The following is a 24,420-nucleotide window of genomic DNA, read 5'->3' on the forward strand; positions in this document are numbered from 1 at the left end:
AACTGGGTTCTAGTTTTAATTCCAGTGTAATCCACAAAAACCACATAACCTCTAATATCACAACCAGACTACTTTGGTTTTTAATACTACAGTGGTGTGGCACTTTTTCAGTGTTTACTGTTTTGTCTTGGTCAAATTCCAAGTAGGGTAATTACTCTCTGCCTACCTAAATGTCTCCCTGCTTTAAATGGCTAAGTTATTTTCCACTTCTAAAACCTGCCTTCCGGTGTTCTTGGCTCTTAAAACTGTCTCATCCCTGTTCAAAGGTAGCCACTTATCAGTGGTCAGTGCATATAAACCAATGACTTGCTGTAGGAACATGTAATGAATTCTTATTTGTAAGATATTTTAAATTTTCCAATAGTTTTTTCTCCTTCTTTATCTAAAAATCATACTCAAAAAATATACAAAGGTAAAAATCATAGTCTTATTATAATTTTTGTAGAAAAAGACAGTAGTGAATTCATGTTTTGAGTACAATTTTTTTTCAGACCTCATTCTCCATTGTGGTTACAAGCATATTTCACTTTCTGTAACTCAGAAATTTCTGAAAATAGTGTGAATCCTTAAATTTTTTATGTTAATCTACTTACTTTCCCATTGACTCACTTTATAGCTTCAGAAATTTATTAAGAATGAAGTTATCTTGGCCCTGAGATGTTAATTAAAATTATACTGAATAGAGCAAACATTTTAAGCTTATATAGCCTAGGTATTTTAATTTTAAAGATACATTTAAAATGAAATTAGTTTGGCCCTGAGTTGTATAATAAAAATTATACCCAATGGAGCAAACTTTAATATATTTAAAGAATTATATTTCAGAGAAATATGAATGCTAGCACTAAATTCTTTCATTAAATGTTGGCTGTTGGCCCTATCTTAAGCAGTAGAGTAAAATAATGTGAAAACCTTAAGAGAAGTTTGCCATCCTGGGACCATAGGTATTTTTAGGTCAACTTCCCAGGTTAGAAAAGCTGAGTGGGAAATCACCTCAAGATGTGGGTGATCACTGAGAGGCTATTGGACCCAGGTCATGGATTTTCCATTCTTTCCTAAAAGGCAATAGAACTATACCCTATCCTGGGACTTGTAGATAGCACATCTGGTCATCAGTGTTCTGAGGATTAACATGGAGACACTGTAGACCAAGGACAGCCTGTTCTTGACCAGACAGGGGATCTTGTCGTCCAGTGTCCAAAGTACTGATCACCATGGTGTGGAAATCTGAGATGTGTCCTTCGGTCAGCACAGCTCTAGCAGGCATGCCACTGACTTTCGGGAGCCTTTTCCCCAGAGCCCTCACTTGCTGGCAGTCAATTCTGTCTCAGTGAAATACCAAAAAGACCTCCAGGTTAATGTGAAAACCCCAATGAGATAGGGAAACAGAAGCTGGAAGATAATAATACGTCTGTCCTTAGTTAAAAAGAAATGAGATTATTGGTGGACCTAAAATACATTTAATTGAAAGTGGGAAGAGTCAATTGTCTAGTTAGACCAGTACTTCCCAATCCTTTGGAACTGTAACAGAATCATTTCTTCAAACTATTTCATGCCCTGTATGATATAATATATAGCCTGCCATAAAGAAACAGAAGTAATATTTTTTAATATAGCACAATATCATGATAATGAAATAGTATAACATCAGTGATATATCACAGAATTAAGAGTTAGAATTATGAATTTAAAAGTTAACATACTTGGAATTATGAATTTAAAAGCCAACATACGTGAAATTTAACATACTTAATTTTAAACTACTTAATTTTTCAATAAGAACTAAAGGTGGTTAAGTGACCTGCTCAGGGCTGCAGAGCTAAACTAATCCCTAGGTCTCCGCACTCCTGGACCCTTCCTCCTTTCAGCTCTCCCAAAATTTTGCCCGAGGGGATTATAGGTTCCTAAAAATAAGACATTTCTTTTGTAACCTGGACAACCATGCTCATCCCTCATTGCCTCCTTCACTTAGCACCAAGAAAGGAAAAGAGGAAAAGCCAGAGGCCAGACTTGACCCCAGGACTTGATAAAACTTGAGCCAAAAAAGATATACTCGTGCGAGAACCCAGAATTATTGGCACCAATGTGATCTTTTCAGAAATAGTTTCTCTTAACTGTGAAAGTGAAACAATATCTCATCAGATAAGGCAAGCAGGTAGACCTTTTAAAACTAGCTGTTATAATTACAGTTATAAATAAATAAATAACAATGAAGGTATATTTGGACCAAAATCAGTATTTGATTTTTTAAATTTCTTCTATATAAATTAAAATGTTTCTTAAAATATAGTTACCCTGATGACCTTAAATTAGGTCATAGGCATTACAATTCTACATTTCTAATTACTTACTAACATTTATGTGTATGAACTATTCCTCATATGCTTGTTGACTGTTTTAAATCACCTAAACAAAGACCCCAGTTTTACCATGCCCGTGCCACTGGTTTCTTTATACATAATGTTATAATCCATCATGAAAAAAGGAAGACATTTCCAGGGCTACAAATGTTCAGCTAATATGAAAATATTTTTGGAAATGTGCAGGTAGCAATGTTAGTCCACAGAATATCACTGCCAGAGGCTAAATGCTATCATAGCCACAGCAAACATGAAAACCTGTCAGCAACTGCTTACTTTTTTACACCAAAACTATATATCACAAAGGGCATCATAATTTTAAGAGCTGTATATGTGGCGAATACTCTTTAATTATGAGAATCATTCTAATTGTGAGATTATTTGTGTTGTGATTTCACAACAGAAGCTTTCTGGGATCCCAATTAGAATGTATTACATGGGAGACAAAAACCTCCATTGCAGAGAGGTGGCAGTACCAACAACACTGCAATAACTGAGCCTAGAGCAGTTATTCTGATTCGGTGCTTATTGGTAAAGTCTGTCTGAAAATGCAGATAAATTAGCCTATCTTCCAACACAAGCCTATGTGAAAAATGGCTGTCCAAATACCACTTCCTGTTCATAGCAGACATGCTATACATTGGGAATGTGCAGAGAAATATGATAAAGTGTTATCACATCACTACAGGCTGAAACACGGCTGCGTCTGCAAAACAGGAAGGTGTGTGAGGGATAATGTCTGTCTTTAGGCACTATAGTATGTCAAAACCACAAAGACAATGTGCAGCCAAAGATAGCTCCATCATAACCACTTTTTTATGATTGTCTTCACAGACCGAGATAAACGAAAAGCTGCAAATACAGGAAGAAGCCTTTAATGCACGGATAGAAAAATTGAAAAAGGCCTGAGGACTCCGAACCAGGAGAGTGATACTAAAACTTCACGAAACAAACAAAACCGGCCGGAATCATAGACTCTCTCGAGCACCAGATCGCCTTCATTTAGTTGAGAGAGGAAAACCAAGCCCCACTTTTTATTATCCTAACTAATTAGAGAAGTATTGGCCCCAATTTCTCTATCTCCTGTCCTATAACAACCTCTGAATTTATTGCACTGTGTGTAATAAGAACATTTTTATATAAGAGTTTGGAGAACCATATATAAAAATACAATTACTTTTATAATACTCCTTTGACATTTTGACTAGTAAATGTTATTCATCTTCAAGGAGAATGAAGTCAACATTTTAAAATAAAGAAGAACAATGATTTTATCCATATTGACCCAAATGAACTGCCACATTGCTGAAGCCTTGTGAACACAGACCACCACCATACTGCTGAGGGTAAAATTTGCTAAACAATAGCAATTCAAGTGCATGTACTAGGGTTTGTTTGTTTTTTTTTCCCCCTTAAATCAGTTGGTTTTCTTATTTAAATGTTTCAGTGTGAAACCAATTTTCTGAAATTATATAATGCAGTTTGAAGCACTTTAATTTATTCTGTACTGTATTTGTTATTTCTAATCTTGTTACTCTCCCGGGAGAATACATGACCTATATAAAAAGAAGCAATGTATAAATGGTTATTAAAGACCAACCTATATATAGATTGTAAAAATCTTAAATACAAATCAAACTCACAGAGCTCTTAAAATTAACCATTATATTGCAGTAGAATGATTGAAAACATCTCAAGCCTTTAAATACTATTATTAAAAATATAATTTCAAAAGAAAGTATCCATTTGCCAACTGATTATCCCTAGTTTGGCAAATTAAATTGACTACTACCTCGGCCCTTTCCCAATTTCTGAGACTTCAGAGTGTTCTAGAATGTAGAGCATTGCAAGGAGGGGACCATTTCTCCAAGAATTTTCCAGTTTGTATTGGAACCAAATGTATTTACATCTGGGTGGCACTTGGTCGAATATGTTTGGTCCGTGCTGTGACCTTGGGCTATAACCTTGCTTACTGCATCAGTACCAAGGGGACTGCCCAAAATGTATTCATTTAGGGCAGACACAGATCTGGAAGGATTTGGTTTTTTTAACTACACTGATCAGCAATGTAAGAGAAGTCCTTACTTTGAAACTGTCTTTATTTATTGTTCATGCAGCTCGAAGTCTGGAAGGCCTGAATGAGCTAAGGTGTTTCTTCCTTGAGCTGTCCTTCCTAACTGAAAATGCTGATGGCCTTCAGAGATCACTAGGAGGGCTCACAAGTCTTAATTTCATCAATCTGTCTTTTTTCCAGGGAAAACAGAGGTGAAACTAGAGAAACCACAAATAGGAAATAAAGGAGCTTCTTAAAATACCCAGTACAGCTTCAAATGCAACCATTGGCACAACAGTGGACCTCCATTTCTAATAAAGAGTGCTGATTTTGAGCAAAGGTACAAAGAGTTCAAAACTGAATAAAAAATAAGCAGTTGGCCCTAAAAACTACACAAAAACAATACCCTATATGAACACCAAAAGCCTGCCTCTGGAGTAAGACTCCCAGGGTCTGTTGTGTGACTTTGGACAGGCTGCTCACCCTCTAATTGGTCATCTGTTAAGTGAAGATAATACTTGTTTTTTGTGGTTGTTCTGATAACTCAATGAATTCACATTAAAGAATTTTTTTCCTAAGGTTTGGTTTCTGTTTACCTCTTAGGATAACCCAAAACCCACTGCCCATCCCTGATACCCACTGTCCAGTTGTTTGGGGCAGCCACCTTGCCAGAATTCCCAGCTTTCTCTGTCTTTCCACTGGAACTTGTGGATCGGTACGTCCCCTCGTGGTAACTAACTTGTCATCGTGTTTTCTTACGTCTTTATAGTGTTGGAGCAGCCCAGGGATCCCTGCAATAGCCTGACTGTAACATCTAATAATAGGAGAAAGAGCAATTGTAGTAGCAGTAACTACAAATTTTAATTCAGTCTCTGCTCTTTTAAATTAATTTTGAATCAATAAAGCAATATATGCAGTCTGTTACCAAAAAAAGGAAAAAAACAGTGTAGACAATGAAAAATAAATTTCACCCTGGCTAGGAACCTTCATTTCTTTTCCCATGAGGCAACCACAGCTTTCAGTAAGTCCATAGGAAAGTATTTTTTGCCCATTTACACAACTGGATACTTGTATAGAGTGGTCTTTAAAAAAACACACACAGTTTGCATTGTTCTTTACAGTGCTTTTTTTGTGAAATAATATATCTTAAGATAATTCTCTATCAGTATTTTTTAGTGACAGCCCATGGGGTTCGAAGAGTTGGATGTGACTGAGCACACACTTTTTAATGACTATGTATAGAGTATTTCATTTTAGAAATTCCATAACTTTTAAACTATTTCTATTAATGGACTTTGTATTGTTTTCAGTACTTTGGCTTGGAGAAGGAAATGGTAACCCACTCCAGTATTCTTGCCTGGGAAATCCCATGGACAGAGGAGCCTGGTGGGCTGCAGTTCATGGGGTTGCAAAGAGTCGGACACAACTAAGCGGCTAACACGCCCTTCTGCTGTCACAAGGTCATGTTGCCATCTGTGTGCACATGTATGATTATACCTCAAGAATGAATTCCTAAGGAGAGAAATTTCTAGGTCATATTTTATTTGCATTTCCAGTTTTTATAGATATTGCCAAAGTGCCTTCCAAGGATATTTTACCAACAGTGTATGATAACTCTTTCTCTACATCATTACTAACAGATGCATTAAACAGTTTTTTAGCTTTAGTATTCTGATAGAAAATGCTGTCAAACTCTTGCTTTAATTTGCTTTTACTGCTTTACCCCACAAAGATTGAGCACCTTCCATATGTTTATAAGCAAATTTAAATATATATATATATGTACATTTAAAGGCTTCCCTGTTCAGACAATAAAGAATCCGCCTGCAATGCAGGAGACCCGGGATTGACCCCTGCATCAAGAAGATCCCCTGGAGAAGGAAATGGCAACCCATTCCAGTATTCTTTCCTGGAGAATTCCATGGACAGAGGAGCCTGGCAGGCTACAATCCGTGGGGTGGCAAAGAGTCGGACATGACTGAGCAACTAACACTTTCACTTTCATATATACTTTTAATCCTCCTAATAACCCTGAGAGATAGACAGACATATATTACTGGCCTAATTGTATAGTTAAGGAGCCTGAAGCTTAGAGAGATGACTAACTTGAACCAACAACTGACAGATCAGGGCTTGAAATCCAGGTATGACCTGTTTTACAGATGAGGAAACTGGAGCAGAGAAATTTAAGTAACTTTCCCATGATTACACAGCCAGTAACGGTTGAACCAGGTTTTGAACTTAGGCTTGTGTGATTACAAAGCCCATATACTTAACCTAGCTATCTCATAGTCATATGAAACAGAGGGAAAACTGACCATTTGGGGTTTTAGTTATAAGAAGGGAACAAACTTATTTGTTTTGTAAGCATATTAAGTATTTAGAAAATTTATGCAGGGATGGAATGCCTAACCCAGCTCCATTTGTTCATTTATGTGCATGGTGTATATTCATTGAGTACCTACTACGTGCCCAAGCATTTACTAGTGAGCCAAACAGACAGGGCATCTGTCCTAATATCTAGGAGAGTTCAGTCGCTCAGTCGTTGTCTGAGTCTTCGCGACCCCATGGACTACAGCATGCCAGGCCTCCCTGCCTATCACCATCTAGGAGAAGGAGACAGCCAATGCTGACTATGATAAAGACCGGTTTCAGGAAATTATGAGCATATTGAAAAAAGAACTTGATCTAGTCTGGAAGATCAGGGAAACTTCTCACATATTTTGCCCCTTGAGACACAAGAGGTAGGATTGGGAGAGGTAGGATTTAACTTCACAGAAGGTGGAGGAAGATGGATTTCAGGCAGACAGAGAGAAGCATGTGCAAAGTCCCTGGGGTGCAGAGGAGGCTGTACGACTGGTCACAGCCAGAGCTCTCTAAGGGACCTATAGCCCCACAGTACAGATTTTTAGTTTTACTCTAAAAGCAATGGGTTACTTGTTGATAAGTTTTAAGTAGTCAGTGACATCAGATTCATATTTTTAAAAAGGTTATCTCCCAGGTGCCAGGACTTCTATACATGGAGGCATGGAAAAGAGCGAATTCTCATAAAAGCTATAGCTCCACTTCTTAGCAGTTTCTAAGAGTGGGAAAAATAAATAACATTTTTTACATTTTTAGTCACAGGGTCCACCTGCTCTATGCAGTCTTTGGCACAAAGGCAGCCCTCTAAGGATTCACCTGAATAACAGTCACAGCCTCTCACATAGACACGTTAGCAGCCTTGTTCTTACCATCCACAGTGAGATAGCTTTTCTCCATTTGCAGGAATAATTTGTGGTGATTTTTTCCTCACCCGCATAGAAAGTTTCAAATAGAAAATATACTCATGATGATACAAGCAAGCCACAGACTGCCACTATTTCAGGTATTGTAGGCACTGTTGCACCTAAATATAGCTGTGGAATCATTTTTCCAAAATCCAAATATAAAGCCCTTATTTCTCTCTTCCATTTGATTGGAACCATTCAACCATCCTGGTAGATAATAAGTTTGCATGTTCTTAGATTGCATTTCATTATGCTTCAGTTCCCCTAGAGAAGAAACGTGCTACTTTTCTCAACAATTGCAGAGGAGAAATACTTATGATATCTCAAGTTTCAGAGTCTCAGGAAGATGTCTCTCTTCTGGACATCAAAATCTTTTTTTTTTTTTTTTTCCGAACATTGGTTTGTTAAATAAGAGGAGTCAGGACCTCTTTGTAGCAGCCAAAATAACTGTTGGTTTAGGTTTCCTAAACAAAAAGGAATCTAAATCAAAATAATACCATCTTGTTGGAATTCACATTTCAAAATTAAGAGAGAATACAAAAAATGTCTTCGGTTCTTGCAGTCCTTCCCTTGTTCATGAAACTACCAACAACAGAGACCAATTCATCACATTTTTGTCTGAGCTGCCAGCGTTTTGTGTTATTTAACTTTTAGCTTCAGGGAATGTTGAGTACAGATGTCTCCAACGGTCATTTGGTGTTTCTTGTTTTTAATCTAACTTATTTACTCAGGGCACTTTCTAGGTATTAGGATGAAATAAGACAGATAAGGAGAAGGCAATGGCAACCGACTCCAGGACTCTTGCCTGGAAAATCCCATGGACGGAAGAGCCTGATAGGCTGCAGTCCATGGGGTCGCTAAGAGTCGGACACGACTGACACGACTTAGCAGCAGCAGCAGTAGCAGCAAGACAGATAAGGTCCTTGACTTCATGGAGTTCATGGAATTGATGCTATCCAGCAACTTGAAATCAAGCTTGGTAATGGTCACCGGTCATCCTATCATCTAAAAAGAATTAATACAGACTCAATATTTTTATTGAATATCAATCTCAAAATCAAAAGGAGGATAAAAGCCCTTGTTCTTATACCAATGAACATTTATATTAAGGCACTGTCAAAACATGACCTTCATAAAGCCAAGGCGCAAATTCAAATAGAATAAAAGTAACATGATACTCATTTTCCAGTCCCAAACCGGAATTAATCCCTTACAGTGACTAACAACATATTTATAGATTTTATTTCTTTATCTTTTTCTGTATAATCATTGGTGCTATTATTTTTTATTAATGTCATCCAATCCCCTTTTCAGCTATGATTGAACTTCATAGATTAGGATAAAGTTTGCACTGAATTTGTAATCATCAAAAATTCAAGACAAAAGAATAAAATATGTTTTTACTCTATTTGCCAGATCCAGAACTTGTAACATCTGCTTAGACAACATAGCTGAGTGATTGGAACAAACATAATGACCCACAGGATTCAGTTTTAAAATAGTGGGACCATAGGACCATGGTGCTGAAAGTTTTAAACATCATGTTAGTTCAGTTCTTTGCAGACAAAGAAACTGAGGCCCCAAATAGTAAAAACTCTGTGATCACATGGCTAGTTTGTGGCAGGGCCCAAACTAGAATCCAGATCTTCATCCATGCAATTGTTCATTCATTTATTCAAATAACCCTGATATTCAACAAATATTTACTGAGTATCTTCTGTAGAAAAACCGACATAATCACTGACCTCATGGAGTTTATAGTCTAGTGTAAGAGGTGGATTTTAATCAATCACAGAAACAATTATAAAAGAATAACTGTAATGGGTACTGTCGGGGAAAACAGTATAGTCTACAATGAGAGCTGATTTAGAGGAATTTGAACAATCCAGGCAAGTTCCCATGGGAGAATCACATTGAAAGGATGAGTAAGCACAAATTAGGCAAAGAAGGGAGAAAAGAGTTTTTAGGCAAAGGGAATATCAAGTGCAAAATCCCTGGGAAAAGAGAATATAGGAAATAGAGAATGTGACTGGAGCCTTGAAAGGGAGAAAGGGCATTTTCCAAAATTGAAAATTAATAGATTAAAGTAGCAGTCCCCAACCTTTTTGGTACCAGAAACCAGTTTAGTGGAAGACAATTTTTCCATGGTCGAGGAGTCAGGAGGAGGGAAGGTGGTTTTGAGATGATTCTCATGAGGAGCGCACAACCTAGATCCTTTGCATGTGAAATTCACAGTGCATGCTCCTATGAGAATCTAATGCCACCGCTGATATGCCAGGAGGCTGGAGCCCAGGTGGCAATGCCAGTGTACAGAGCAGCTGTAAATACAGATGAAGCTTTGCTCACTAGCCTGCTGCTCACCTCCGGCTGTGTGGCCTGGTTCCTAACAGGTCATGCACCACTGGGTATTGGAGACCCCTGGCTTAAAGGACATTAGATTATGTTGGGATAAAGAGTTTTGTCTTTGTCCTGAATATATTAATAGTAGGTTATTGAAGGGTTTTCAGCAGAGACTTGAAGGTGGCCGGTGAGGGACAAGCACATTTGAACTATGCAGCTAGGACTCTTAACTGCAGTGGGGAGAAGGGCCTAGGGAGGATGAGGTTGCTGGTCCTCTTTCTGTGACTCCACATATGTGTCAGAAGCTGTCCAGCAAACCCCTTCTCCTATTTTTCCTAAGCGCATGGCTGGTCTCCATTTTCCTGATCCCTTTGCAGTGAGGTATGACAATGGGACCAGGTTCCAGCCAGCAAATGTGAACACAAGTGCATTGTGCTCCTTGAAGAGTGCCACTCAAGACCAGACCACACCTCGTCTGTGTTCTTTCCCTCCCCTCTCTGCTGGCTGGATGGCAGTGAGACAGTGATGACTGGAAGGTGACCAAGCAGCTGTCTGCCTGGGTTCCTACACATAACAGGTGACACTTACCAACCCAGATCACACATCCAGACTGTCACATGAGGGAGAAAGAAACTCCCATTTCTGAGAGTGACTTCACTCTTGAGTCTGTCTGTTAATGGGATTTGACCTGCCCTAATTAACTAATGAATATGTCTCTCTGTGCTTATGCATATGCAGTATACCTCATATGGGTCAATGTCTATAAATTGGGAGAACAACCAGCAAATTCATTAACTAGGGACCTGCTTATAGTTTTATTGCATAAAGTAATTACTGCTTAGCTTATATAAGCCCACAGTCCCTCCTGAACAGACTTTCTATGAAATAATTGACTGAGCCTCTCAAGCATGATGAACTGCACACTCAGGAAACTCTCATGAGAGGCCACACCTTCAATACTTCCTACTTTAAGTGAGGCTAGTAATTTTTTAAATGTCTATGGATGGCTTGGGATTTCTCTAATATAATAAGTATAAACAAGACTCTAGATTATTAATTTGCTAATAGTTTTTCCCTTAAGCCAAGGTTATTTCCTCAACTCCTTGATTCACTGAAAAGTATTTACTAGTTTCCTACTCCTGAACCTAGCTAAAGCCCTTTCTACAGCAAATAGGGAGAAGGCAATGGCACCCCACTCCAGTACCCTTGCCTGGCAAATCCCATGGATGGAGGAGCCTGGTAGGCTGCAGTCCATGGGGTCGCTAGGAGTCAGACACAACTGAGCGACTTCACTTTCACTTTCTGCTTTCATGCACTGGAGAAGGAAATGGCAATCCACTCCAGTGTTCTTGCCTGGAGAATCCCAGGGACAGGGGAGCCTGGTAGGCTGCAGTCCATGGGGTCGCACAGAGTCAGACACAACTGAAGCGACTTAGCAGCAGCAGAGCAAATATTGGTATGTTGCCCCTTGATGTTAACTATATCCAATTCTAAAGATTAATATGTATTTCAGAAGCATTATTTTCTGATTTGGGTAGTGGACCGTCCATAGGCAAAAAGAAACAGCACAGTCAGATTATAGACAGAGTTGGAAACAGAGTTTAGTTATTCCCTCCCTCACACCCGTTCTGCCCCCACTTGTTTACTTGCTGTTGGTGACCACCTGTGCCACTTAGAATGCTTTTGGCTACAAAGCAATAAAATCTGAAATTCAAAATGGCTCAAACAATTATCAAAATATACTACATAATCTTACAAGAAAGAAGCTCGGAGGTGGGGAGCCTCAATGACATCATGGAGGACCCAGATCATTTCTGCCTGTGGCGTCCCCTTCAGCACCTTGGCTACTGTCCTAAGTTGTCCCCTTCTAATCCCAAGATGACAACTACATGCTCACAAATTTTTTCTTCACTTATGTTTCATTTTAAGAAGAAGAAAAACTTTTCCCAAAGCCTCCTGGGAGAGTTTCTCCTGTGTCCCTTCAGCCAGCGTTGTATCACATGATCAATTCTAAACCGGATACTGGTGAGGGAAGTAGAATGATAAGAATTAACTTCGATGAGTCAGGATTTGCCAGCAGGGGTGGGAGGGTGGCCCTGAAACACATGGTCAGCCAGTAATTGAACAAAATTGGAATTTCCTTTCAAGAGGGAAAAAACATACAATGGCTGGCTATTGGACAGGTCCCTGCCATTTCCACTCCAGCAAATGGTCTTTCCTCCATAATGTTTTTTGTGGTGGTGTTTTTTTCCCATATTTTATACTTCGGAATGTCCTAGCGTTCTCAGCATTCTTCAATTCCAAATTTAGATGGATAGGTAGGTAGGTAGACAGATAGATAAAACACTTATTTTTTTCCTCTTTTTCAAAGATTATGCTGCTAGTGCTGATTATTATCTGTCTGTGTGGGTGTGGTATTTTAAATGTTTGCCACAGAAGAAGCTATTGCATTCCAACATGTCTATGAAAAATAGCTAGAAATTTTTGAAACCAAACCTATTCAACTCTTAAGGTGCTAGACTCTTGTTTGAATTATTAGTACCATATCCTTTCTGCTGAAATTTTGATGACAAGATCATCATTCATTCAACCAAGTGTGGCCATTTTAGATTCAGTTAAGTGTCTTTATTCAAGGTGCCCTCACGGGCTCCTTTATTTGTTAGAACTCTTTCAAAATGAATAGACAGATGAATCACCAGAGCACTGCAAAGGGAAACTCAAGGGCCAGGCCTCAACTGATGAGACAAAACAAACAAAAAGATGACACAATTATAGACTTGGGAAATTGTTCAAAATATTAGAGGAAAAATCTATCACTCAATATGATAAGTGTTTTGTAGGGAAAAAATGATATGCAAAGATAAAGCATTCAAATAAAATGGAAGTTATCAGTTGATGGTAAGGTTGCAGGTGATTTTTAATTTTTTTCTATATTTTCCATAAATATCCATGTTAATTTTTTTAACTAATAAGAAGTAAATATCACTTCTGATAGGTTCATGCTACACTCTAGCCATCAGTGTCCTTGACCTTTGCCAGCTTCTGGACCAACTCCAGAAGCTTGGGTGCCCTTTTCCCTGCCCTCTCTGGGGCAAGTAGGGAGTCTTTACAGACGTGACCATTAGAAAGCGGCAGGTACTATTCCGACCCATGGAAGCACAGAATGCTTCCAAGAAACGGCTCCTGTTCTGAAAAAGTTCTCAATCTAAGTTGGATATATTGACAGGTGCTTGTGTGCTCAGTAGCTCAGGAATGTCCGACTCTTTGCCACCCCATAAACTGTAGCCCTCCAGGCTCCTCGGTTCATGGAATTCTCTAGGCAAGAATATTGGAGCCGGTTGCTGGTTCCTTCTCCAGGGGATCTTCCTAACCTGGGGATCAAAGCTGTGGGTGAATAGGCGCATTGCCCTGATGGTACCGAGAAGAGTTCTAGAAGCTGGATTCCATGGAGGGTTCAGTCACACACACACAAAAAACCCTGCAGAATGTCAGGCATTCTCCATTAGCCCTCTGAGCTTTGAGTTTATTGTTTATAAAATGGATAAATTGACAATAGTTTTTTTTTTTGTTTTTTTTTTTTGTTTTTGGTTTTTTTTAAGGCAACGTTGAGAAGCCTTTTCTTAAAACCCCAGGGACATCCCTGACTAAAAAACTAGAACCTTGCCTTAGAAGGACATAGTATGTTAAAGATCTCACACTGACTTGGACTGAAACACTAGGTGCATTCCCATTAAAGTCAAAAATGAGATAAGGGTTGGAATTAATGACTTACTAATAATTACCTGCTAAATGTGTGTCTCCCAGCCCAGGACACAGCTGCAGGAGGGCAGGTGCCGATTCTATCTTGTTCTGTGCTCGGTGCAAGGTCTAGGACAGTGCCTGGCACAGAGAAGTCCTTCATGAGTGTTTTATAGAAGGAAGAGGAAAAGGACACAGGTACACAGGCTGGCTGTTTTCACCAGTGATATCTCACTTTCCCTACCCCTGGAATAAGACAACAGAAGGAAATTAAAAGTATAATTATCACAAAGCTAAAATCGTTATTTGTAGATTATAATATGATCTACATTAAAAACTCAGGAGGAATTCTATTCTAAAAAGAAAGATAAAATATAAAGACTAGATTTTCTACAAATTAATAATGGTTAGAAGATATAATGGGAAAAAAATATCTTACAACAGTTAAAAAGCATTCAAAATATTTAAAGTAAAAATAGGAAATGTAAAAGACCTACAGAAGAAAAATAAACTGTTCTAAAGGATATTTTGCTTGATGCAAAATTTAAATACTATAAAGATGTCATTTTTACATGTAATTCCACTGAAAATCTCAGGATTTGTATTTACTGATGTTAGTCTGAGGCCAACATGAATACACCTTAAGTAACAATAGAAAATGGCTTTCTTTTTTAAAACATTATTTATTATTTATTTATTGATGGCAGCGCTGGTCTTCATTGCTGCGCGTGGGTTTCTCTAGTTGTGGCCAGCAGGGGCTACCCTTCATCTGGGTGTTCGGGCTTACTGTGGGGGCTCCTCTTGTTTTGCACAGTCCCTAGGCACACATCTTGAGTAGTTGCAGTGAATGCAGTTGTGCCTTACAAACCCTAGAGCACAGGCTCAGTAGTTGTGGTAGATGGGCTTGGTTGCCCCACGGCATGAGAAATCTTCCCAGATCAGGGATCAAACCCATGTCTGCTGCATTGTCAGGCAGATTCTTAAACACTGGACCACCAGGGAAGTCCAGAAGATGGCTTTCTGAAATACTTTTAAGTATTCCTGAAAGCTGAAATGCTTAAAAGTGTGATATTAGTTGGGCTTCCCTGGTGGTGCAAAACTAGCCGCCAAATTGGGCTTCCCTGGTGGCTCAGACGGTAATGAATCTGCCTGCAATGTGGGAGATCTGGTTTGATCCCTGGGTCAGGAAGATAGATCCCTGGAGGAGGGCATGGCAACCCACTCCAGAATTATTACCTGGAGAATCCCCATGGACAGAGGAGCCTGGCAGACTACAGTCCATGGGGTCGCAAAGAGTCAGACATGACTGACCAACTAAGCACAGCACACAGCTGCCAAGTTAGTGAAACAATAAAGAATCCAAAAAATAGCTATAACGCTAGGAATTTGTTTTATGGTGAAATTTACATGGGTGACTGAATCTAAGAATTTGGAGGCACTTAATCCTGAGATCCCCTCTTAGATCTGCCTTTTGTAAGTATTATAAGGTATCTAGGCCTCAGTTCACTCACCTGTAAAATGGGGATAAAAATAATTATACTAGAATTTTATTATGAGGATCAAATGAAATCTGTAGTCATTAAAATTTTAAATTCATTAAAAATATTTAGCACAGTATCTCAGTATACAATAAAGAATTCTTATGACATGCTTGAAAAACCAATTAGAAAGTAAAGAAATTTACAAGAAATGATGCTGAGATAATTAAGGAAAAATATTTATATGTTATCTGTGTTTTATATGTTACATGTTACAGAGTATAGGAATGAGTTAAAGCATTAAATGCAAATATTAAAACTACAAAACAACTAGAAGAAAGTGTGAGTGACTCTTCCTGATCTCATGATAGAGAGGGCTTAACAAATAAAAGAAATGAAGTAACATTACAAAGACAAGAACAGGTAAGAAGAAAAATTTTAACTACAGGAGAATTCTGAACTGCTTCATGTGAAAGAAAATTTATCATTAATAAAAATAGGAAAAAAAACTGAAAAAAATACCTTCAGCAATATGTATGACATTTGGAGTTAATAACTTTAATTTGGAGTTAATAACTTTAATACATAAACAGCTCTTTAAAAGCAATACAAAAAATGCTGACCACTCAATAGGAAGTTACAAAGAATCTGAAAATATAATTCATAAATTTAAAAAAAAATTAGTAAGTACAAACAGCAATGATGAAGTTTTTAATTTCATCTATTCTAGAATTTCCAGATGCTGTATATTTGTAGGGTATGTGAAGCCAAAGAAATCCATAAAGAGAAAGGCAGAAATGAAAGTATTTTATACCTGACTGTCAGGAACTGCCTGAAACTGACTCAAATACGTGAAGAAGCATTGTGCAGCTCCCATTTAACACCTCAGGAGTTCTTTAAATTTTTAGATATCAAAGTTCCCTTTCTCTGCCATTCCATGTTTTTCTCTGATGTTTCTAACATGGTGCATGTGGCTTTCAAATCTGACAATTTCCATGTCATAAATACATATCTGAATGAGTGTGAACTAAGTAGTTAATAAAACATCCCTGAAGAAAAATGGAAAGAGATGTAGTTTGGGGTCTTGCTCTCTTACCACTAGCTGTGATTCAGGCCATAGGTGAGACACATCACTTCTCCAAATGTAGGAGGATTAAATCACTTTCTCCCAAGGAAGTCTGTAATTCCTGCACCCCACTCCAGCCCTACAGAGTCAGAAGGCCAGACTTGGAAATTGGCATTTTTAACAAGTACCGCAATTAATGACCAGGTACTTTAAGTTGAAAAACACCCTAATGGCAGACCACCAAATCCCTTCTAATGTCAAAAATAAAGTATTCTGAAGGAAAAATTATGCATGTAGAATAGTACTCCACTCTGCACATCTGAGAGTGAGCATCCACCTCAACTCTCAAGTTTGGATTCTCAGATCCAAGTTATATTTCAGCTGATATCTTTTTAGGTTTTGTTCTCCTAATCCCATGCATCAAATTACACTCACTGAAGCTGCCAGTCTTCTAAAGTGCTTTCAGAAGGCACATAAATCCAACCCTGAGTCCTCATGATTCAGACATTTAATCACACCATAAAGTTAATGGAATCCAATTTGAATGTAGACACCTCAACAGCTACGTTGCATTGAATTCACAGCATTCATAAAATGTGGGTCTCAAAATGAATCACCAGCCTGATGGAAAGTTCAGAGAAGAACGCCACCCTCTCATTGGTCACTGTCCTAATCTTCAGCTGCCAGGAAAGGGACCAGAGCTGTCAACACAACACTGTAGCCCAGGCAACCAGCCATGCCGCTAGGAACTTTTCAACACTTAAAAAAATAAAAGTTACTATGGAAACTCTCAGAGACTCTAGATTGCTTGGACAGCCCATGGTTTATAGCAGTAATGATACCTCATGACCAGCCATCACCTATCAACCCTAGGACCGCCCATCATTCACAGCCCAGCAATGGGTTACTTTGGGGATCCTCCAGACTTTTGACTTAGGGCAGTGAAGTGTGTTCCTCCGGTGGCATGTGTACTCTGGGCTGAGAGTAAATAGATACTGAGTTTCCAAGAGCCCCCAAATCCATTAGTTAATGAAGTAATAATGGCAGTGGCCCTCCAGACATCCAGATGTGGTGTCGATGATGTTTGGCTTCCAGGAGGTGAAGACATCTGCATGATTGACTCTGAGCTTTGATGTTCAACCTTAGCGGCAGGTCTGTTTTGAAATGAAGCTGGGGGCGGGGGGTGTTGCAGTCATTGCAGAGGTACCTGTATGAGCTCGTTATATTGGGAATGTCCTTCACACTAGTTTTCCCACCTTGGACAGGGTGGCTTTGCCTGAAAGAACCTCAGGCACTGCAGAACTGCTTAGATCAACCTTCCCAATTATGCTTTCTGTTCTTCAAGATTCTGCAGCCATTGCTAAGCTAAGTGGAAGGAAGACCCAGTCCTTTCCTATTTTTTTTTTAAGTCAGCTGCCAGAATCCACCCATTCTTTAAAATGTATTTATCTGAAGTATGAACTTTGCATATACGGGAAGGAGGCAGGGTTCTCAAAATGTCCTGTCTACTTTTTTAGTCTAATATGCTGAACTACAAATTTAATCCACTGAAGTGGTTTCATGCAAACACTTCTCTCAATCTCCTTTTGTACAAAATCTTGATGCATAATGTATAGAGTCTGAAAATGGATTAAGCTACATTTGGAAATGGTTTGAGTTTTTTTTTTTTTTTAAGCAAGCAAAAACCAGCAGGTTTTTTGTTGTTGCCTTTTTTAACCCTTCTTGCTCAAAGCAGTCACATGGATTGTGTCTTCTCAAAGCTGCCTTCTACACAATGTTTCTTATCTGTTTTTTTTTCTGTCAAAAAGCTTGAAATGTAAAACATTTTAATTAGAAACGTAAAGAGTGAATTGGATTCATTTCCCTCAGATTTCCCAACTAAAACAAGCAAATAGAATGGTAAAACCTTCTGATTTACTCCTGGAAGATAATTCAGCAGCTGAATAAGCAAGTGAGTGAAATCTTACTGAATAAAGTGTTCCCTGGTACTCCAGGATCGTCATTATCCAGAGGACCGTGGCCACAGATAGAATGCCAGTCTCTGTGTTATGTAGTAAATGCTCAGACACACATTTCCTCCAGTGTCAATCAAAGCCTAAAAGATGAAAAAGGAGATGGCCAAGGGACTGCCAAGGTCTCCAAAGGAATCACAGAGACTTGGCTACAATCCCAGGTTTCAGTGGATCAGTACGTTTATAATGCCGTATTTCATGATTGCTAATTTTTACATAACATTTGAATACTATGTAAATTGTACTGGAAAGAGAATTGCGGCTAAAATCAGAAGATCTGGACTTAAGCCTTAGGTCTGACCCTACACGGTCATGTGACTTTTTAAAAATTTATTTATTTTTGGCTGCACCAAATCTTTGTTGCTGCATGTGGGTTTTCTCCAGTTGCAGCACACGGGCTTCTCATTGCAGCGGCTTCCCTCATTAAGAAGCATGAGCGTGCAGGTCAGTAGCTGCAACATACAGGCTTAGTTGCCTCACGGCATGTGGAATCTTCCAGACCAGGTATCGAACCCGGCAGGTCCAGATTCACTGGACCACCAGGGAACTCCCACTGTCCCCATGTGACTTCAAACTCGCTTGTTCCCGCTGGTTTCAGGTTCATCATCTGCCAAGTAAGGACAGCCATCCTCCCTGCAGCTACTCATGCATATCCAGGGCCTCCGGAAGAACAGGTGAGATGGGTGGGAAAGTACTTGGCAAAGTCTCAGCTTTAGGGATGCTGCTGAACTCCCTGTTTTTTTAATTAACAACCGTATTTTCCTGAGAAGCTAGCGGTATCCTCGGCTCTTCTCCCACATCCTTCATCATCCAGGTTTCCCCCAAGCCATGGGCGAAGCGACCAGGCTTCTCTGAGGCCAGCTTTCCTGCCATTGCACAGTGGATCACTTCTGGGGGGAGCTCCATCTTTGCAGCCCCAAGGGCTTTTAAGCTGACAAGGCCTTACCTGTGACACTTGAAAACATGGCTTCAGATAAACGGAAAAACATCCGTGTCTCACAGCCTCCATTCCAAGCCCTCACCTTGCTCTAATTGTTCCTGACCTGGTGACTAGCATTTTTTGCTGTGTTTGTTTCACCTCTCCTGATAATCCCAGTTACCTGGCTTGGTTGGGCCTTTTGAGTTTTCTTCTCCATCATAATTGAAATGATTTACTTAATCGTACTCTCTTTACCCACTCCACCTTGCTCCTAGCACCTTACACTCCAGCCCTGAGAATGGGACACAAAGAGAAGATATTGTACGCAGTGTAGGAGCTGAGGTGTGCCTCCCCAAACAGGTAGTATAGAGATTTCTGCCAGCATGGGGCATGTTTTATCTTTTGGAGCTACAGACTTAGAACAACTGGACAATTTCAAATTCTATGGGACAGGTACCTTGGGAGAAGGTGATGAGAGAAGTAGTGATTTTTCACCCCACTCACCTAATCTTCCTACTTTAAATGTTACCGCACACCAAGAAGCCACAAAGGAACCATAACCTATTTGCATCTCTCCATTTGACCTTGATTTTTATTGAATGGGAAAGGAAGACTAATTCAAATTCATTCCTCTTGATTTCACAATAATATAGATTTTACCAAATTTTTATTTAAATTTCTACACTGTAGTGAGAGGAAGACCTTGCATGTCTTATTCTTTGGAGTACTTCTAGAACTTAGCAAACAGAAGGTGTTTAAAAAATATTCATTGCCTGAATGAATACATAAGAAAAGACATGGTGATATTTGAAAGATTTCTTATTATCTGATGCTGATAGAGAGTAAAGTTAATGATTTAGAGAACAAGTATCCAGCAGCAGAGCCCACTAATACCTTTTAAAATGTGTTGATGCTCATAAATCCAAAATAAATGACCTGTAAAATCACTTAAGAAGAAATAATACGCATTTAATCAGGCTTCCAGAGGAACGTCTGAGGGTAAAGCCGAGAATTTCAAGAAGAATTATTAAATCTCTTCAAGTTCAATCACTGGCCGATCTCAAACACACCACATGTCCCTCTGCCCACAGGGCTGTCACTTTAGGAAGTCTCGCTCAGCCTTCGTTATGAAACTCCTGAATTACAGCCACCTCCTGGAGCCAGAGGGAAAGGCTTCGGATCATCAGAAAAGGGTAAGTCCTCTTGCAGGTCAACCCAGCACATTCTGCTACATTCCCCAGAAGGATCTTAAATAAAGAGGGAGAAACTGAACACATCACCCACATCCTAAAACTAGCATCTTCAAAGCCTTACACAAGGTTTTAGCTTCAAGTCAAAGGGCCCTTCCTCTGGCCAATAGAATTCAAAACACTGTGAAATGCCAGACTGTGCCTCTGCTTTACAATCCTGTTGAAATTTTTGGGCTCTAACCATGTTCTGGAATCTTGCATTCCATCCTAGATTTTTACTTCTTAGTCTGCTAATAAGAGTTACTTTACCTTTCCCAGAGTGTGACTAAGGTCCTGAGGGTGGTGGTAAAGTGGATCCATCTTTTTGTTACAAACTCAATTAGCAGAAGTTGGAATTGCTCTCTTCAACAAAGTTACATAAATTGTTAATGAGAAATTTACCGTCACTTGATTCGCTGGTTGCCTTATTAGCTTGGAGTCAATGCTATTAAAAGAAGATGTTTATAAAAGCTTAAGGTGTTTGCTGGATTGAATGTTAAAAAGAAGATGGCAGGATAGCACCACCGGCTGCCTGTCCAAAACCCAGAGGGATTTCCACGCATCATCCAAAATGAACAATTCTGAGCCCACATTTGGGGTCTAGCGATTTATTGGGAAGACAGAAGTGCCACCCATTCCTGGGGTGCACCTAAAGCTTTTGGGGTGCACCCGGCAGCTTTTAAGCAACTGTCATGAGAGTGTTTTCTCAGCCTGGTGGACACCAGCCTGAAGAAAGGCCACCCAGTTGCAGGTGAGTCTGAACACCTTATCTTCTTTGGTAAGGAAGGCACTAGAACACCCTCCATAAATGTCAGGGGCACAGGAGAAGGAGCCTATTTATTTACTCAAGATAATTCACATGAAGACCTCAAAACCATCACCCAAAGAAAATCCGAATGTCTCCCTCATGTGGCATTCCTAAGATGCCTCCTCTGAATAATGCCAGCTCTAAGCACAGTGCCAAGGTCAGTGAAGGTTATTTTCAGCCCCTTCTTCCTTTCTTTCACAAAAATGCTCTTCTGCCTTGACCCCCACCCCCGGCCCCCACCATGGAGCCTACAGATTGGTTCACACTCACCCATCCCAACCCCTTCAGAGCCACTGTTTGGCTCTGCTGAGGGTGACAAGCCAAATGGTCTCATTTCCCAGGGTGCTCTGCAGCTTAGGTTCGACATGTAACCTGACTTCAGCCATGCAGAGACTGCCTGCAGGACATTACGAAGCTGAAAGTAGACGTCTAGGTGGAGGCTGCACCTAGCACTTCTGCTCGCCAGCACAGGGCAGAGATGTGTGGATCCACACCCTAGCATTGTGACACCTGAGAGGCAGGTCACGGGTCTCTTGGTTGGTGCATGTTGGGGTAGGTGTAGTGAGGGATGAGAGCCAGAAGTTGCAGAGGTGAGTGACTTCCTTCTTCACCAACTTGATCATATGGCAGAGGCAGCCGCTGTCTTAGTGGGTCAGTTCTGAACTGTGTGACTTCTGGAAATTCTGCTGAAAGCTTCTTCCTCCAACCCTTCTAGGGATTTCTGTAAGCTCCTCATTTCTGGCATGGGATCCATGTTTGATTTTTTTTTTTTTATTAAATAGACTGAATCCTGTTATCTACAACTAAACTCTGACAGAGACACTTCCTGCCTGCATAAACAACCCAAACCTTTAATGCTTGCTCCCCACCACCATCTTCACAGATAAAATGAGTTGATAAACTAATTTTACAATCAGTAGTTAATAACCAATAAAGTAACTGTTTATGGGTATTTGCTTAACCCAAGAAAAAAATATTCTAATGGTGAATTTCCAACCATATATGGCTGATAGTATTGATGGGATTTTTTTTTTTTTTTTGCCTAGATGGGGACACAACAGTTTTTTTAACTGTAAAAAAGCTTTTAGCTGTTAATGATGATGGAGATGGTAATGGTGGTAGTGCTGTTTAAAAGTGTCAACTGATCTAACTAATAAGGCCCACCCGGCTGATGTCTCCAACTCCCCCCAACCCCCACTCAACTCTCTAACCCGCGCTGGAAGCACCAGGATCATCACCCAGTTGCTTGCCTCTCACTGCAGACCCGTCCTCGAGAGCTCTTTGTGAAATCAGAAGCCTCATCCCAGGAAGGAGAAAACCTGCATCATAAAGGGATGAACAAGGGTGCTAATGCTCTCAGAGAGGAGACAAACAAGCAGATAAAGAAGGCATTTGGCAGGAGAGATGATTGATGATGTCTGTCTGCACAACCACAGACGTTCTTGGATGAGCTACTCCACTGAGGCTCCACCTCAACACTTGTGGAGAGGTGAGGCTGCCCCCGGCCCCCAGAAGGCCACAGTACAGGGGAATAACAGGAATTGCTGTTTTTTGATCGCTCTATCTCCATTCATTTCATTCACTCAACAAACGTTTTGTTTGTGCTTCTGTTTCAATTGTAGACATGAGTGAATAGACGGGTTCCCTGGTGGCTCAGATGGTGAAGAATCTGCCTGCGATGCAGGAGACCCATGTTTGATCCCCAAATAAGGAAGATCCCCTGGAGAAGGGAATGGCAACCCACTCTAGCATTCTTGCCTGGGAAATCATATGGACAGAGGAGCCTGGTGGGTTACAGTCCATGGGGTCACAAAGAGTTGGACACGACTAAGTGGCTAACACTTTCACAGGTGAATAAATTAGGTTCCCTAATCCCTTATAGAGGGAGCCAGAGATGACACCAGTATTCACAATGTTCTCCATTACAATTGAGGTAACTGTTATAAAGGAAAACCATAGCACACTGTCTGATGGGAGTATGGGTGGCATTTCTTGGGCTGCAAGTTCATGAAACACTTCCCAAAAGAAAAGCCATTCCTGCTGAATCCTAGAGGCTGAGCACAAGTTAGCTTGAAGGAACAGCATGAGCAAAGGCCCTGAGGTAGGACGGAGCTTAAGCCTCTGGGATATTATTATCCCCACTTTACACATGAAGCAATAGAGACTTAGGGAGATTAGACAGCTTCCCAAAGTTTTGCAGAACGGAGGGCAGTGTGAGCCCAAAGATAACTTCCTGCCATGTAATCCAATATAATCCAGCCTCTCTGGAAGACAGAGACAAAGATACTCACAGGCTTTGAAAATAATTGTCAAAAGACCCTCTCATGTCCTTTAAGACTACCCCCACCCCCTCCTGCAGGAGCTGAGGACAGATTTTCATTTTGTCACTCTACTGGGCTCAAGACTAAATTAAATGACAAACCTGCTATTTCAGACGCAAAAGTCCTGGATGCTTTGGGGGTAATGAAACCATCTTCCCTCCTCCCCAGGGCCTCTAGTACCATTATGGTGCAGTCCCAAGCTATCAATGATAGTGAAAAAATGGGGCTTTGCAGTAGAGGAAAGAGGCTATTCAAACCGCTCCTGATTTCTATAAAAGAGAGATCTTTTGATCTTTGAAACAGCCAAAAGGGCAGTTTGATCTTCGTTAAGCTCATTTATTTTAGATTCTTGCAAATTTCTTTTCTGTAGGTTTACTTCCTTAGAAAACTCAATATTCAATTGAACAGTGACTTTTATATATTGAAATGCAATATTGAATAGCTGAAGCCTAATAAATGCCATCCTGGCTGTATAGGATATTTTAAAAATCTTAAAAGGGCCGATTGAGCCCGATCCAGGCAAAGATGACAAAGCGAATTCAATGCTTCTTTTGAAAATGAGTCATGGTCAGAAATACTCACTTTGACCAAAAGCATTTCTTTGAATGCCAGAGGTAAATTTGCTCACTTTCATTTTCTGCCTGGGTTTCAAGTCAGCACTGCAGAACTGAACAAAATCGACTCCAAGAGGCCCTGGCAGCTGTTCCAGATGTAAATGTGAGCAGGATAGTAGGGCTGGGCCTGTTCCCTTCAGTGTGTTATTTTCAAATTATGCAGATGATATTCAGATAGGGATTGATCAGACTTTGTCTGTTTTTTCAGGGAGA

At 39.9% G+C, this 24,420-nt stretch overlaps 1 protein-coding gene across 2 annotated transcripts in view; it reads left to right on the plus strand.

Annotated features, from left to right (window-relative positions):
• The window catches only part of CABCOCO1 (ciliary associated calcium binding coiled-coil 1), a 163,749-nt gene extending 160,202 nt beyond the window's left edge, over nucleotides 1–3,547 (plus strand). For both annotated transcript variants that reach the window (XM_055590168.1, XM_055590189.1), the window contains one exon: nucleotides 3,195–3,547. In XM_055590168.1, the coding sequence (XP_055446143.1) occupies nucleotides 3,195–3,269 (75 nt within the window). In that variant the 3' untranslated portion in view covers nucleotides 3,270–3,547. The remainder of the gene's footprint in view (nucleotides 1–3,194) is intronic.
• Nucleotides 3,548–24,420: the final 20,873 nt, after the last annotated feature.

This window comes from Bubalus kerabau, chromosome 1 (genome assembly GCF_029407905.1).
Source record: "Bubalus kerabau isolate K-KA32 ecotype Philippines breed swamp buffalo chromosome 1, PCC_UOA_SB_1v2, whole genome shotgun sequence".
In the NCBI taxonomy this organism is placed as follows: domain Eukaryota; kingdom Metazoa; phylum Chordata; class Mammalia; order Artiodactyla; family Bovidae; genus Bubalus; species Bubalus kerabau.